The sequence below is a fragment of the Citrus clementina genome, unplaced genomic scaffold, assembly GCF_000493195.1.
Source record: "Citrus clementina cultivar Clemenules unplaced genomic scaffold, Citrus_clementina_v1.0 scaffold_6, whole genome shotgun sequence".
Taxonomy (NCBI): Eukaryota; Viridiplantae; Streptophyta; class Magnoliopsida; order Sapindales; family Rutaceae; genus Citrus; species Citrus x clementina.
In genome coordinates, this window is record NW_006262139.1 from 24,414,643 (window position 1) to 24,429,069 (window position 14,427).

A 14,427-nucleotide genomic window follows, 5' to 3' on the forward strand; every position below is an offset into this window, starting at 1 on the left:
ATATGCGTCTTTAGGATCTGATTTGTGTACCTCTCTAGGAATAGTTTTATTCTGTGTATAAATTTGATCAAAGTTTGTGGTAGCTTTCAATTTCGATTTATATATCTAGCAGAAGAAGTTTGATAATCAAATTAATGAGTGTGACTTGAATAGTATTTTGTGAGGTACTGTCATCATTTATGGTGAAACGTTTTGCAAATGAGTAATGATACAGTCACAAACTCTTGTACAAATTTATTTTGTACAAACTGACGTGGCATTAATTCATTGGTTGAATGAAAATATAAATTAATAAAAACAAATCATATGGGCCAAGTGATATTTAATTCAACCAATCTTATCATGCCATATCAGTTTGTACAAAATAAGTTTGTACAAGAGTTTGTGGCTGTATCATTACTCTTTACAAATAAGGGATCGACAATGCATGCTATTTATTATTATTGATTAGTATTTACTTATTAACTTAAATCTGTTGGGTTGAACGATTCTCTAAGGTGACGTCAAAGTTATATTAATTATTTCAAGTTTAATTTCTACAACTCACTCTTCGACTCGACAGACTTTTCTTTTGCCTTATCGACGAACTACAGTCTCCTGTCTTAAGTTTCAATTTCTGAACTTTCGAGTTTCGAACACATTTCATGTGAAGGGGCATGTCACAAGATTTTTTATTAGTGCTGCTATTGAGCCGGCGGTATCAAATTAATCTTGCGAGTCAATTAATTAGCTTCCCTAACATTTACTATTTTAGTAATATCTTCTTCTTCTTTTTTTATATTCACAAAATACAAAAACAAACAAAAAAAAATTGCTGCACATGGTCTATACCAGATAAACTTCTATAATTAAATTAATTTATAATAAGATTAAGAACCACTGAACGATATATTTTTTTTTTTTATATGAACTGAAACAAAATTTAATCAACAATAATTTTATAAAAATCTATACATACAGTCAAACAAGAAAGCCGTGTTCTTTCATCACGTGAATGAAAACAATATGTTTAAAAGATTTATGTAATAAGATTTAGCTTTATAATATGACAATCTATAAAAGCAATTAATTAACGCAATTTATATATATATATATATATCCGCCGACGGCCAACGGAGTTCCAGCGACTTTCTGGCGACGTCTGCGGAGATATGGTGATAATTAATTTATATTTTTTATATTTTCATATTAAATAAATAAATAAGTTTATTTATTTTGTTAAGTATCTTAAATCATTTATTAAATTTAATTAATATATAATTATTTATACTATTAAATTAATAAAATAAATATATAAATAATAATTATTAATAGCATTAAATAAGTTAAAAAGTTGAAGGGTAATTTTGAAAACTTTAGTTTCCAACATAAGAAGAATTTAAATTCTTCACTATTTAGTGTGGAATTCAAATCCTATATTATCATGGATATTAAATTCTAATGAAAATTAAATTCTTATATATTTTGTCCAACCAAACAATGGAAATAAAAATAGAATTTAAATTACTTTCATTTCCTCCATTCTTTAATCCCAACCAAACACCACCTAAGATTGCATAATCAGTACTTTTGAATTAGCTTTTGGAGTTAATAAATGTTAATTTTATTGTGATTGTAAATGTGGAAGAGTTATAATAAGCTATTTTATATGTTCTGATTTTATTATCAAATTTGAAAGAGCTTTTGATATCCTTGTGCTCCATAGTTGCATCAATGTAGATGAGAATTTGAGAAAAAGAAATATATTTTTCTAAATATTTTAATTAAAAAAATCATAAATCTAAGTGATGACATAGTTACTTAGCTCATAAGCTTTTCTGTTTTAGAATATTCAACCGTCCATTGCCGACTTGAAAATAAGCAGACAAAACCAACACTCAACTTCTAGGCCTGCTTTTTCAATGGGTTCACATCTGGATAACACAAGTGTAAATACATAAGCCACCGGCTACCTTTCTCTCAAAGGCAGACCCCCATAAACAAAACCATCAAGCAGAAGCAGAATAAGCGGAAAAAAAAAAAAAAAGTCATCAGAAATTCATCAAACATGGAATCCAAAGACTTGTTTACTAGTCTTGGTTCCATAATTGCCAGTGGAATGTTCCTCTGGGCAATGTTTCAGCAGTATTTCCCTTATGAAATTCGACACAACATTGAAAAATACTCTCAAAGATTGGTCAGTTTCTTCTATCCTTACGTCCAAATCACCTTCAATGAATTCACAGGTGACCGGTTCATGCGTAGTGAAGCTTATTCTGCCATTGAGAATTACCTCAGCTCCAAGTCATCTACACAAGCAAAGAGACTCAAGGCTGATATAATCAAAAACAGCAACCAGTCACTTGTGCTAAGCATGGACGACCATGAAGAAGTTGCTGATGAATTCCAAGGAATCAAACTCTGGTGGAGCTCGGGCAAACACATATCTAAGTCTCAGGTATTTTCTTTCTATCCGGCAACAGATGAGAAGAGATACTACAAGCTAACTTTCCATAAACGTCACCGTGATTTAATCTTAGGTCCATACTTGGTTAGTGTACTTAAAGAAGGCAGGGAAATCAAGGTGAGAAATAGGATGAGAAAGCTTTATACAAATAATGGTTCAAATTGGGTTCATGTACTTTTCGAACACCCTGCAACATTTCAAACACTTGCTATGGAACCTGCAGAGAAGAAGGAAATTATTGATGATTTGATCGCATTTAGTAAGTCTGAGGACTTTTATGCAAGAATTGGGAGGGCTTGGAAAAGGGGGTATCTCTTGTATGGCCCTCCGGGGACCGGTAAGTCCACTATGATAGCTGCCATGGCCAATCTTTTAGGCTATGATCTTTATGATCTTGAATTAACTGCCGTGAAGGACAACACTGAGTTAAGGAAGCTGTTGATTGAGACATCAAGCAAGTCTATTATAGTAATCGAGGACATCGATTGCTCGCTAGATTTGACCGGGCAAAGAAGGAAGAAAAAGGAGAAAAAAGAGGATGAGGGGAACGACAAGGATCCGCGGCAGAAGCTTGGAAAAGAAGAAAGAGAAACGAATAACAGTCAGGTTACTCTTTCGGGGCTACTGAATTTCATTGATGGGTTGTGGTCAGCTTGTGGTGGTGAAAGGCTAATTGTGTTTACTACTAATTACATTGAGAAGCTTGATCCTGCTTTAATCCGTAAAGGAAGAATGGACAAGCATATAGAGTTGTCGCATTGTAGCTACGAAGCATTCAAGGTTCTTGCTAAGAACTATCTCAGTATTGAGTCACATAACTTGTTTGACAAGATTGGCGAATTGTTAGGGGAAGCAAAGATGACACCAGCTGATGTTGCTGAGCATTTGATGCCGAAAACGTTTCCTGCTGATATTGAATTTAGCCTTAGAAGCTTGAACCAGGCTTTGGAATTGGCAAAAGAAGAGGCAAGAAGGGTGAAAGTTGATGATAAAGAAGCAAATGAGAACGAGTCATTGGGTAAGGAAGAAGCAAAAGAAGAAGAGAAGTAACAAGAAGCTAAGAAAATTACCAAAAAGAAAAAATAAAAAGGGGAGAAATTTTTTTTTCCCCTGTTTTCCCTTGACAATGACTTGGTGAAATAAGAAAATATAATTTTGTTTTTCTGTGATTGTTTTGTGCGAATTGGGAAATGGAATTTGATTCTCTTGATTCTTCTTTATACTGGGCCGGCAGCAAGATTGAGACATTTCTTGTCTTCGTCGGGACATTCTCGATTCGAGGTTTTTTCAATCTTGTTGGAGGCCCATAAGTTTTTGTATCTTTTAAACTAAGTGGTCCTAATCTTAGGCTTAGTTTGACAAATACGCTGGCCCAATAGGAAATTAATCCAAACAACCACACTGATGGAGATCAAGATAATAAATTTTGAGCCTAATCTTTGGCCCAATCTAAGAGCCGAATAGGAAACTTTTTAGTCCCAAAAGTTTACCATTACTATTTCTTTTTTTTTTTTTTTAACTCCTCCAAAGAAAATATAAATTATTCTTCAAAAAACATAAACTTCTGATGCAAATATGTAAGTGCTCGCCCTTGCAAGCTCCACCCAATAAACTAACATTAGTAATAATTCTTCCATGTGGTTTTTAATATCATGAGCCTGGTGTTAAGGAGGAATTTTGTTTTACTAATTAAAAACTGATTGGTGTGTGCTAAAAGTGACAAAAGAAGGGGCATTTATGAGAAATTTTCCAAAACAAGATATAATCAAATGAAGAGTCAAGAGTTAATTAATCACCTTCTAGGAAAATGTTTGTCTAATTAACTTCATTGCAAGTTCCCTTGGTCAGCTGCAAAGAAAATTCATCATATGCAAGTTTCACTGGAAGTTCCGATGCCTGTCTGCTTGCGTAGAAATGGGAAAACGAAACTCATGCTTGAAACAAAAAGTGTTTTTTATTTTTTATTTTTTATGGTCTTTGTCTCAGAAAAAAAAGAAAAAAAGAAAATCTATTGGAAAATTTTGTGTAGTATTCTTATGGCTGCTTGACTTAAAAGAGAGCATGTGGTTTTACTTCGCCGAACATTTGAAAATTTTCTAACACCAATTTTCCCATGCGCTTTCACACATCGATTTCAGGGTGGGGCTATTTGCTCCTTTAACCATGCTTTCCTTTCCTTAACCATTTGATATTAGTTTTATTTTCCTGGTCAACTTCCCACTTATTTGTTTATTTATTTATTCCTTTCTGAGTTCTGACTGATTTGCTAGAGTTTTATTTTCCTCATTTAAGCTTCGAAATTCCGTGCAATAAGTTTCTTTAGAGAACGACCGAGGAAAAAAAAAATTCCTTATAAAAAATAAAAATTGTTATAGCAACTTTTTTTTATCAAATTCATTTATATTTATCCTTTATTTATCAAGTTCATTTATATTTATCCTTATTTTTTATATTTGGGTGGAAGATATTCCACAACATTTATCTTAACCTTTGCATTTATTCTTATTAATCTTGTGGCTTAGAATGAAAAAAGTGCATTTGTAAAAGTCATAAAATTCAATTTTATGTATTTATACATACTATGTTTATAATAAATTCCTAAATTTTATCTTATTGAAATCAATCGATTAATTAATAGTTTTTAATTATGAATAATTGAACATCACGTTCACATTAGGCGTTTGTTGTAAATTCTCAATAGATCACCTATTCTTAAAATTGCTCCAGTTTCAGTATGCTTTAAGTATAGAATTTTGTCTTTAAAAAAGCCTATAAAATTTTGAAGTAAAAATTGGCAAATTTTTCTAAAAACTAATTGGTGATTAGAGAAACGACATTAAATCATTTAATTTCAACTCTCCATAATCCTAAGAGTGGTGATTGGCCTCCATAATGCCAACAACCTTGAAAAGTACTTAAACAATCAATCTTGAAATTTCTTCTCATGGATTTATTTTCTTTTATAAATTAAGAAAAGTGCATGCATCAAGTCGCAGTCATCAACACATACAGAAGAGTCTTCCCCTCCTTACTGCCTTTCCCAATCTGCTTCTTAAATTTCAGATCCTGAATCACACAACTCAATATATATATATATATATATGTGTGTGTGTGTGTGAACCCATTGAAAGTAAAAAAAAAAAAAAACAAAAGATTTGAAAACAAAGCAGCATTATTTAGTAGTTCCCCAAATCATCGACCATGACATGGTCATAATTAATATGATTTTTTTTTTTTTTTTAATGTGGACACGACCTTGAAGCTTGGCTGTGCAATTGATGGTTTAATCTTTTGATACCGTTAGACGTCCCATGTTTTGGCATACTTCTAATTACAATAATGATAACACTAATTACCTCTTGTACCTAAGCTACCCAGTCCAAATTAACCAGTCCTTAATTACATTTCCCTTTAATTACAATTAATCTGCAAGCTCATCAAATCAGGAAATCATTAATGTCAGTAATATCCTTGTAACTGCGTTAACTTGTCATCTAAATAAAAGAAAAATAATCATTTTGGAAAACCGACCCAGCATATAACAAGACCATTTGCATAACAATTAAAGTACCATGAAATTTCTCAAGCTGGGGGCACTTCATCATATCTTTCGTAGAAACAATGAAATTACATTAAAGCAAAAACAAGGTCATTAAGTGAGTTACTATAAAGTTTCGTATGTAATTATTTATATATAAATTAAATGTGAATATGGAACATTCCAAATCGTTGAACAAATGGTGGCACGCATACGCAAGGATTTTTTAAAGACCTAGTCAATTTCCCAGTCATTTCCTTAAACAACTTTCATATCATGTGTCGATCAATGAATCAATTCCTTGTTTTAGGCCCTATAAATACCCAAACAATGCGCAAAGAAGAACCATAAATTAAAACACTACGTATACAAGAGAAGAGAGAGCTAGAGCTGCAGCTAGCAGCAAATTAAATATAGAAAGTTGGGGCACTTATATCGCAGGGGAGATGGGACCAACTGCAGCCGCTAGGTAGCAGCCGGTGCCATCCTCCTGCGATATGAGAACCCTCCAACTTACTCTTGTCCAAATTAAAATTACTCTCATTATTATTTATTCTCTTGCGTGTTTATTAATTACTTGTTGGGAGCACTTTTGAGTTTTGTTGCAGGAGAGACGGCACCAGCTGCTTTGCATGTACATACCGCGCTGCAGAAGCAGATGGTGCCATTTCTTCTGCAACTTAAATTCGAATATCCTTAATTTGCTCTCTCGCTATTATTCTAGCTCCGCCTGTAAACTCTCCATAAGATATGTTTGTATGTGTACATATATATATAATTACTCTGTAATCAGTTCATCTTGTTCATCTTTTGTTTCCTTACTTTCTTTAAAAGTTCCGGCTTTCTCGTTCGGATATCTACGCATATTTTCTTTTTCTTTTTTTTCTTTTAATAAAAACTTATTTAATTTCTCATTTTCCTACTACACCAACTCTTATTTGCTAGCTAGATTAATTTCCATATAGATTAAAGGTTGCTTAAGGAAATTAAAACACAGCACTAAGGTACGCTTAGTTTTTCGATAACCAGCTGATGATTTTAACAGTTAATAATGGTGTTTAAGAAACACTCATCAATAATTCTTCCGAAAGTAATACTTCAATTCCAAAACTACTGTGCGGTTTATTTCAAATTAATTACAGTACCGCAGTACCTTTAGTTTGATTATCTTGGCATCTTGCTGCTGTTATTTAATGTAAACTTGATGTATATTGATTCTCTTACTTGATATATATTGATTCCCTTACCTAATTTTCCCCAAATTTTCAGTAGATTAATTGATACTATCTGAGAATGTTATAATGAAACTACTTGCATGTCTGATGAACAGACATTGATGCATGTAGCAAAAACTTTGGCATACAAAAAAGAGAGAAAACTTAAAAAAGACATGTAATATACACATCTATTTGAGAAGAAGAAGAAAAAGATAATACCAACCTTTCATTTCTCTGCTAATTTTTAATAAATTAATTTATTTCTTTCCTTCTTTCTTTTTCTCCTTTTTGGTTTTTGTTTTGAAACACATTGAGAACAGACATTGATGCATGTAGCAAAAACTTTGGCATACAAAAAAGAGAGAAAACTTAAAAAAGACATGTAATAGACACATCTATTTGAGAAGAAGAAGAAAAAGATAATACCAACCTTTCATTTCTCTGCTAATTTTTAATAAATTAATTTATTTCTTTCCTTCTTTCTTTTTCTCCTTTTTGGTTTTTGTTTTGAAACACATTGAGAACAGACATTGATGCATGTAGCAAAAACTTTGGCATACAAAAAAGAGAGAAAACTTAAAAAAGACATGTAATAGACACATCTATTTGAGAAGAAGAAGAAAAAGATAATACCAACCTTTCCTTTCTCTGCTAATTTTAATAAATTAATTTCTTTCTTTCCTTCTTTCTTTTTCTCCTTTTTGGTTTTTGTTTTGAAACACATTGAAATTTCGTTTAAACAAACAAATTAAGGTAAAATAACATAGTTAGAATATAAATCAAGATTGATTTACAAACAATCGCCTATTGGCCAAACTATTATATTAATTGTACTTTTACACCGAAGATACCAGGTAAGGAAGCTGATGTAGTTGAGAAAATGATGATTGCATACCAGATCTGAGCTTCAAAACAGACGCCTCCTTCTTTATCAGATTTGGTTCTTCTAACTTGTATTATGATGGATTTCACAGAGATCAATTGTTATTGAATGAATCTTCTAGATCTGTGCCTGAAGAAAAACAAAAACAAAAACAAAATTATGGGAACTGATATTCAGGAAAACCCTAACCCTAACGATTTTTTTAAAAAAGAACAAGACATCCCCAATGTTTTCGGAGGCATAAACTTATGAGCTTTTTTTTACATAATTTTACTTGTTTTATCCAAATGAAAAATTAAAGCAGATGAGTGACAGAATTAAAGAGAAAGAAATGAAGAAAGTTGATAATTAACAAAACCTAATTTCGTGTACTTGAATGTCACTGTGCTGCAGCAACACAAACCAAAACCAGTAGACTGACGACATTTGATATATATATATATATATATATATAGAGGATGGAGGGAGTCTTGTCACCGGGAGATGGCGCTTACGGCGTTATTTATGCACAACTTAGTTAATGCAATTAAGAGGCAGTAGGTGCTATCTCTCCGGCGACAAGAATCCCTGTAGCCCCTCTCTCTCTCCTGCTCCCTTGCCGCAAGCTATGACTGCCTTTGTGTATGAAAATTGACCGATTTATGGAGAGAGCATTGTGTTTGCCTTTGCAAAGTGCATACGTGTACGTGCATACGTCATATGCTATAAGCATTGATGAATGATCCATTGATAATAATCTAGTGGAGTATAACAACTATAATTTTTTGTCGTTAATTTATTATTTTTCTTAGATATATACTTTTTGATATTTATTTATTTTCCTTTTTTTTTTCTTTGAAATATGAATCTTTTCTGAATAGAACAATTTGACTTCTTTCTTTATGCAGGTCCAAATCATCAACTAGGGTTATAAAATTTGGTGTGATAATAAAATAAGTAAATTTTTTTAAAAAAAAATTAATGAATAATTCAAATTCCTCTCCTCCAACGTGAGAGGAGTTCAAATCTCTAATTTGTTATTCGACCCTAAAAGATTTTACATTGTTATAATAACTAGCCTAGCACCGGCAATAAAATTTTCATGATGCGTGAAAATAGGTGATTTTGATCTCCATATTTACAGAGATGTTTCTACCTCAGATCAAATTAAAGTCGAATAGCCGTGCTCATAATGCATATATTTTCAATATTCTAAGCTTGAAGCGTGTGCATGAACAGAATTAGGCTTTGTATGCTCTACCTTTCATCTCAAAAAAGGTAAATTTAATGCTGCAAGACAGATCATGAAATGCTTGGAAAAGACGATGAAGATTTAACAATTATTGACCACAAAATACCTTTTTTTGACCTTTGCTAAAGCAGAAATAATTTCTAACCATATTAAATTATATATTATTCAACCTTTTAAAATTAATGGTCTGTAAAGAAGTATTAATACGTCAACTTTTCATGGGTACCATTTAACCCTGCTAATTACGCTCATTGCGGTAGGCAAAAGTTCGACATTCTCGATTTTGTACAACATAACTCAGTTGAATCAAGATTATTGGATTACATGGTATAATGGGGGGAGTCAAACAAATTGAAAATGTTCTTAAGATCAATTAGTTGATTAATGAAATGGCCACTCACCCTAATGGGGTAGGCCAGCTAATATTCAGGTTCTTGCAAAAATATATTCCCGTTTACAGATCTTTCTTCAGGGATAAATCCACAGAATCTTTAAAGCCTTATGCTCCGTCGTGTATTCGATCTGGTGCTTTGATTAATCTGTAAAATTGCTATTAACAAAGAAAATCACTACTCTAATTGACAGATAAAAGTATGTTGAGATCTAATTAAATCTAATATATATAAAACTGATAGCATAGATATCTGAAAAGAAATTCGACACGACATATAAAAATAAATTAAAAGAAAAATTAGGGAATGGAAAACCAACACAAACAAATTAAGTCTTTCACTCTAACCTTATAACCTCAATGATTATTAAAAACGAAGTTCAACCCACATAGGTGGATTAAGAATATGGCAAAGATTTCTTTTAAAGAAGCGCTCAATATTTCCATCTTCCATGTTATAGATTCCCATATCTATACCTCCACCTCCTGTCTGTATCTTGATATTCATGCTCAAATAAGACTGAAGAATGTAATCTACAGTTAATGAACAGTTTTCCTAGCTGAGATCGGGGGAAATTTTAATAAGCCATCCCCGGGAAGAAAAATTACCTTGCATGGTTTGCTGATTCTGGTAAAGCTACAAGGCTACTCCTGCCCTTTGAAAGACTGAAGAATGTAATCCCTACATTATCATTATGATGGTCTTCTGGTAATGATACTTTCTGAGGAAACATAAGCCAAGCAATCTGCTGACAAGATTTGTACTTGATGTTGAAATTGTCCTGCGGATTCGCTGCCTAGCTTCGATCTCCATGAGGTGCAAACACCAGCAAAAGATTCAAAATCCTCCCACAGCTGTATCCTACTTGCAATTTCAAACACAAGGCTGCAATCAAGTTCTGCTCAATTGCGAGCTTCGGCCACCTGCGATGTCATGTGGCTATTACCTAGCTACGGATTAATTTCCAAGCTTTTATACTGTAGTTTTATATATTAATAGCCCTCTTTTGATTTACAGACAGAACACAACTGATCTGATCTCAAAATTAATTAACTGGATTAACTAGGAGATTTCCCGGTTGCATGCGGATTTCGAGTTGGAGTTGGATTTGGATTCGGATTCGGATTCGGAGTCACTCTTCTTTCTTTGTTCACGTTTCTGCAATAGGCCTAGAATATATATCTTTTCTTCTCAAAATGCTATCTACACAGTATAACCTTGATAGCCTTGGTTTTTTTTAAGCAGGCCAAAACCACACTTATATATAATAACATACATTTCACGATATTAATATTTCAAGTATAATCTAATAGCCAAAGAACAGTTGAGTTCCAAAAATAAATAGGTCGCAAACAAACCAAAGACGGTTCTAAATGCCAGCTGCTTTAACTTATCAACTTTAGAGCCATCACCATCTGTTTGGAGGTCCAATCAAAAGGCCTTGATAGCCTTGGTTCAGTATTCATGGCTCAGCACAATTGTCTAGGGCTTTTCATGTTTTTAAAGCCTCTTAATTTATATAACTTCAAGCGCTAAGTCAAGCTTATATATTTTTAAGCCTTAGGTAATCTATTCTCGGCCAACACAACATTTTTCCTTTATTAACTTTTTCTCGGGTTCTTATAACTTGACAAGGTAATGTGGGTAATGTTAGTCGTAGACTTACTTGTGCTTGAACTTTATCTATGATACTACATAGCAATCTCATTAGCTTAAAAAGCTTCTATTATTATTTTTTAATCAATTCACGCATATTCGTGACACTTGAATCTAGGACCTAAGACCAAAGGAGACAACCCCTCGCTATTAGAATTATACTTTGGCTTCAGCTTAAAAAAGGTATATAATTAGCACTACAACAATATTTAATTGATTTGTGGAATTATTTCTCCAACATTACAGTATTGATATGTGTATAATTCATAGTTGAAACTTATAAATATTAACTCTTTGCTCTTAAAATATTGGAGAGACTTAAACCGTTGACCTCAAGAATTAGGTAAGAAGATGCCGATTACTCAATTAATGAGTAATGTGCATTATGGTTTTAAATTTAGGTGGTATTAATTTATTTCTTTTTTTAATCATAAATTTGGATAAGCCTAATTTTTTTTTAATATGATAAGTACATCTAATTTGTAAAATAAATATTTTTGTTATTTTTTAATATTACATTACAGAGAGTACAATTAACCTATTAATTAATGATAAAGTTGTATTAAAAAATGATTTTATTAGACAATTTATCTTATTTTATCAAAAAGGGGACCAATTAACCTATTAGTTAATTAATTATATTCAGTTGCATACGCACATAAATGAAGCCAAGAGACGGTGCACCTTAACTTTGATAGCCGAGTCATGAAATGGATTAACTAAACGCAAAACAACATTTAAGAAATTTGAAACCATCACCATCACCATCACCATCACCATCACCATCACCATCACCATGAACCTAATACAAATAATTAATTGGGCTAATAATTATTAAAAGAAGAAGAAAAAAACATATACAACTATTTAATAGAGAGAGAGAGTAGACTGAGATAGACAACACCCATTTGCTTTAAGGAAACCGAAGGGTCATAAGCAGGAGACATACGCAACAACGACAGAGCTTAATTAGCACAAAAGTGAGGAAAAATTATAAAGGAAAGTAATCGAAGCCAAGCCAAGGCCTGCATGAATTTTAAGGCAAGAACATGCTAGAAAAAGAAATTAAAAGAAGTTCAGGGACTCTTGTCGCAGGAGCGGTGGCACCTGCACCGGCCGCCGTGTGTATGTGGTGTCGCAAGTGCCAGCATCCTGTGACAAGAAGCCCTAAAACTTCTTCGCTCACATTTTTGCTACCCTCTTCTCTTCTCGTTGTACATCTATATATGTTTTCATTCATAGGTATGAATCTATATATTAATTCTTCATATAAATGTTTTCTTAGGTATGAATCTATCTATATATTAATTCTTCCTTCTTGATTTTGTAGCCAAACGATTTCTTTATTATTATCTTCAATAATGCGTCGAGTCTTAGCTACTCTCATTATGCATCGACTACTTCCACTAGATTCTTGTCGTGTAAATTTTTCAACTGATATGAAAAAAATAAAATACATAACATATGATGAGTAAAAGTTACATAATCCTAGAATTTGATTGAGTGATTTTCAATATATATATATATATTGGGGCAAGTTACCATATTTGAATTCTGAGGAGGTAGAGAGGGTTAAAAAATTAATTTTTGGTTTTATCCACTCTTATTGTATGGGGAAAAAATAAATGAGGAGTATTCAAAATTATTCTTATACTAGAATCATGTTCAAATCATGATGCTAGTTGGAGGACGATTAATTCTACTTAGAAATTGTAATTATGTCTGTAAAAACAATAGAAAGTTGCCAATTATTGATAATTTCTTGAAAATTTTGAAAATTAGCCATATATAAAATAAAGGAAATATCGTTATCCCTTTCCATCAAGGTCAATTTTTGTATGCTTTAACTATAAGATGTGGTCCTGTCAAGTTGCTTATCAAAATATTTACTAGGTCAACACATGGATTATGCAAATCCAATTGATCTAAGGCTACATAATTGGATCAATATTCGATATGAAATTATTTATTGATTTTTCATCAATGAAATTTAAGTTTCTTTCATCAACCATGTGACATCATTGTCTGAGATAAGAGGATCGAGCTCAAAGAGGTTGTGTCACCTACAGCTGTTTTATGCTGACAACACATATATAATTAAACATGAAATTAATCCCATTAATTTTTGTTTTATTTTTTTAAGAAAAGTCATTTACATATCCTTGTCAATAGGACATTTAATTATTGTCAATTGATAAAAACTATATATATCAAGTTGTTCATATAATCATGGATTTAGCGGTCAAACATGGATTACAAAAAACAAAGTCTCTTACGTCTCTATATACATATGCTATGGGATCCAGAAGATAATGACAAAACTGATAGTTTCATCCCTACTTATTAAATGACACATGACTATAAAGACGAATAAGAGTACTGAAGTTGAAAAGACCCGTTACATGGGATGAGGAAACCGTCTGAGAGCTCCAGCTATTTAGAGTTGAAAAGTTAATTAAATTAATTTATAAGTTTTGATGACATAATTAATTATAAAATGCAATAGCTAATATTAAAGTTTGTAACTATCAAATAGTATCCTAAAGTGTAGGCCACTTGTCCCTTGTCCCTAGGTAATATTAATTTCCTAATGCCACCTTCCTTAGGTAAGAAAATGCCTTTTGAGCAAACATTGAATAAAAAGAAGCAAACGATAATCTTCTTCTCATACAGCTGAGAAGAAGAAGAAGAAGAGACAATGTTCAACCTAATAAGGCATGCAAGAGAGGAGCAAAGCAATGCTAGCTGATCAGAAAGAGATGTAAAGGGGCTTCTGTCGCAGGAGAGATGGTGCCTACCGCCTAGCTCTTGCTTGCTCGTTTGTGCATTAATGTCATCACAGCAATATGTAATTAAGCATCATCTGTCCTGGACTGAAGCCCATCATTTTCTTTCAGTAGTACTATCGTTGAGAAAGAGGTAAGTTGCCATTTTTTTTTGCTATAATCATTTTATTTATTTTATTTATCTGTTCTATATGTTGAATTCATGCATGGTCTATAGGGAAGACAATATATTAGAATTTGTTTTGTAAAGCTATAGTAAGTTAGAATTTCTGGTGTCA

The 14,427-nt window shown here is 32.3% G+C and overlaps 1 protein-coding gene across 1 annotated transcript; it reads left to right on the forward strand.

The window, feature by feature from the left end:
- The first annotated feature begins 1,925 nt into the window (after positions 1-1,925).
- Positions 1,926-3,850, forward strand: LOC18039336 (AAA-ATPase ASD, mitochondrial). The gene has a single exon (XM_006430990.2). The coding sequence runs from the start codon at positions 2,048-2,050 to the stop codon at positions 3,494-3,496; it is 1,449 nt and encodes a 482-aa protein (XP_006431053.1). The 5' UTR covers positions 1,926-2,047; the 3' UTR covers positions 3,497-3,850.
- The last annotated feature ends 10,577 nt before the right edge of the window (positions 3,851-14,427 follow it).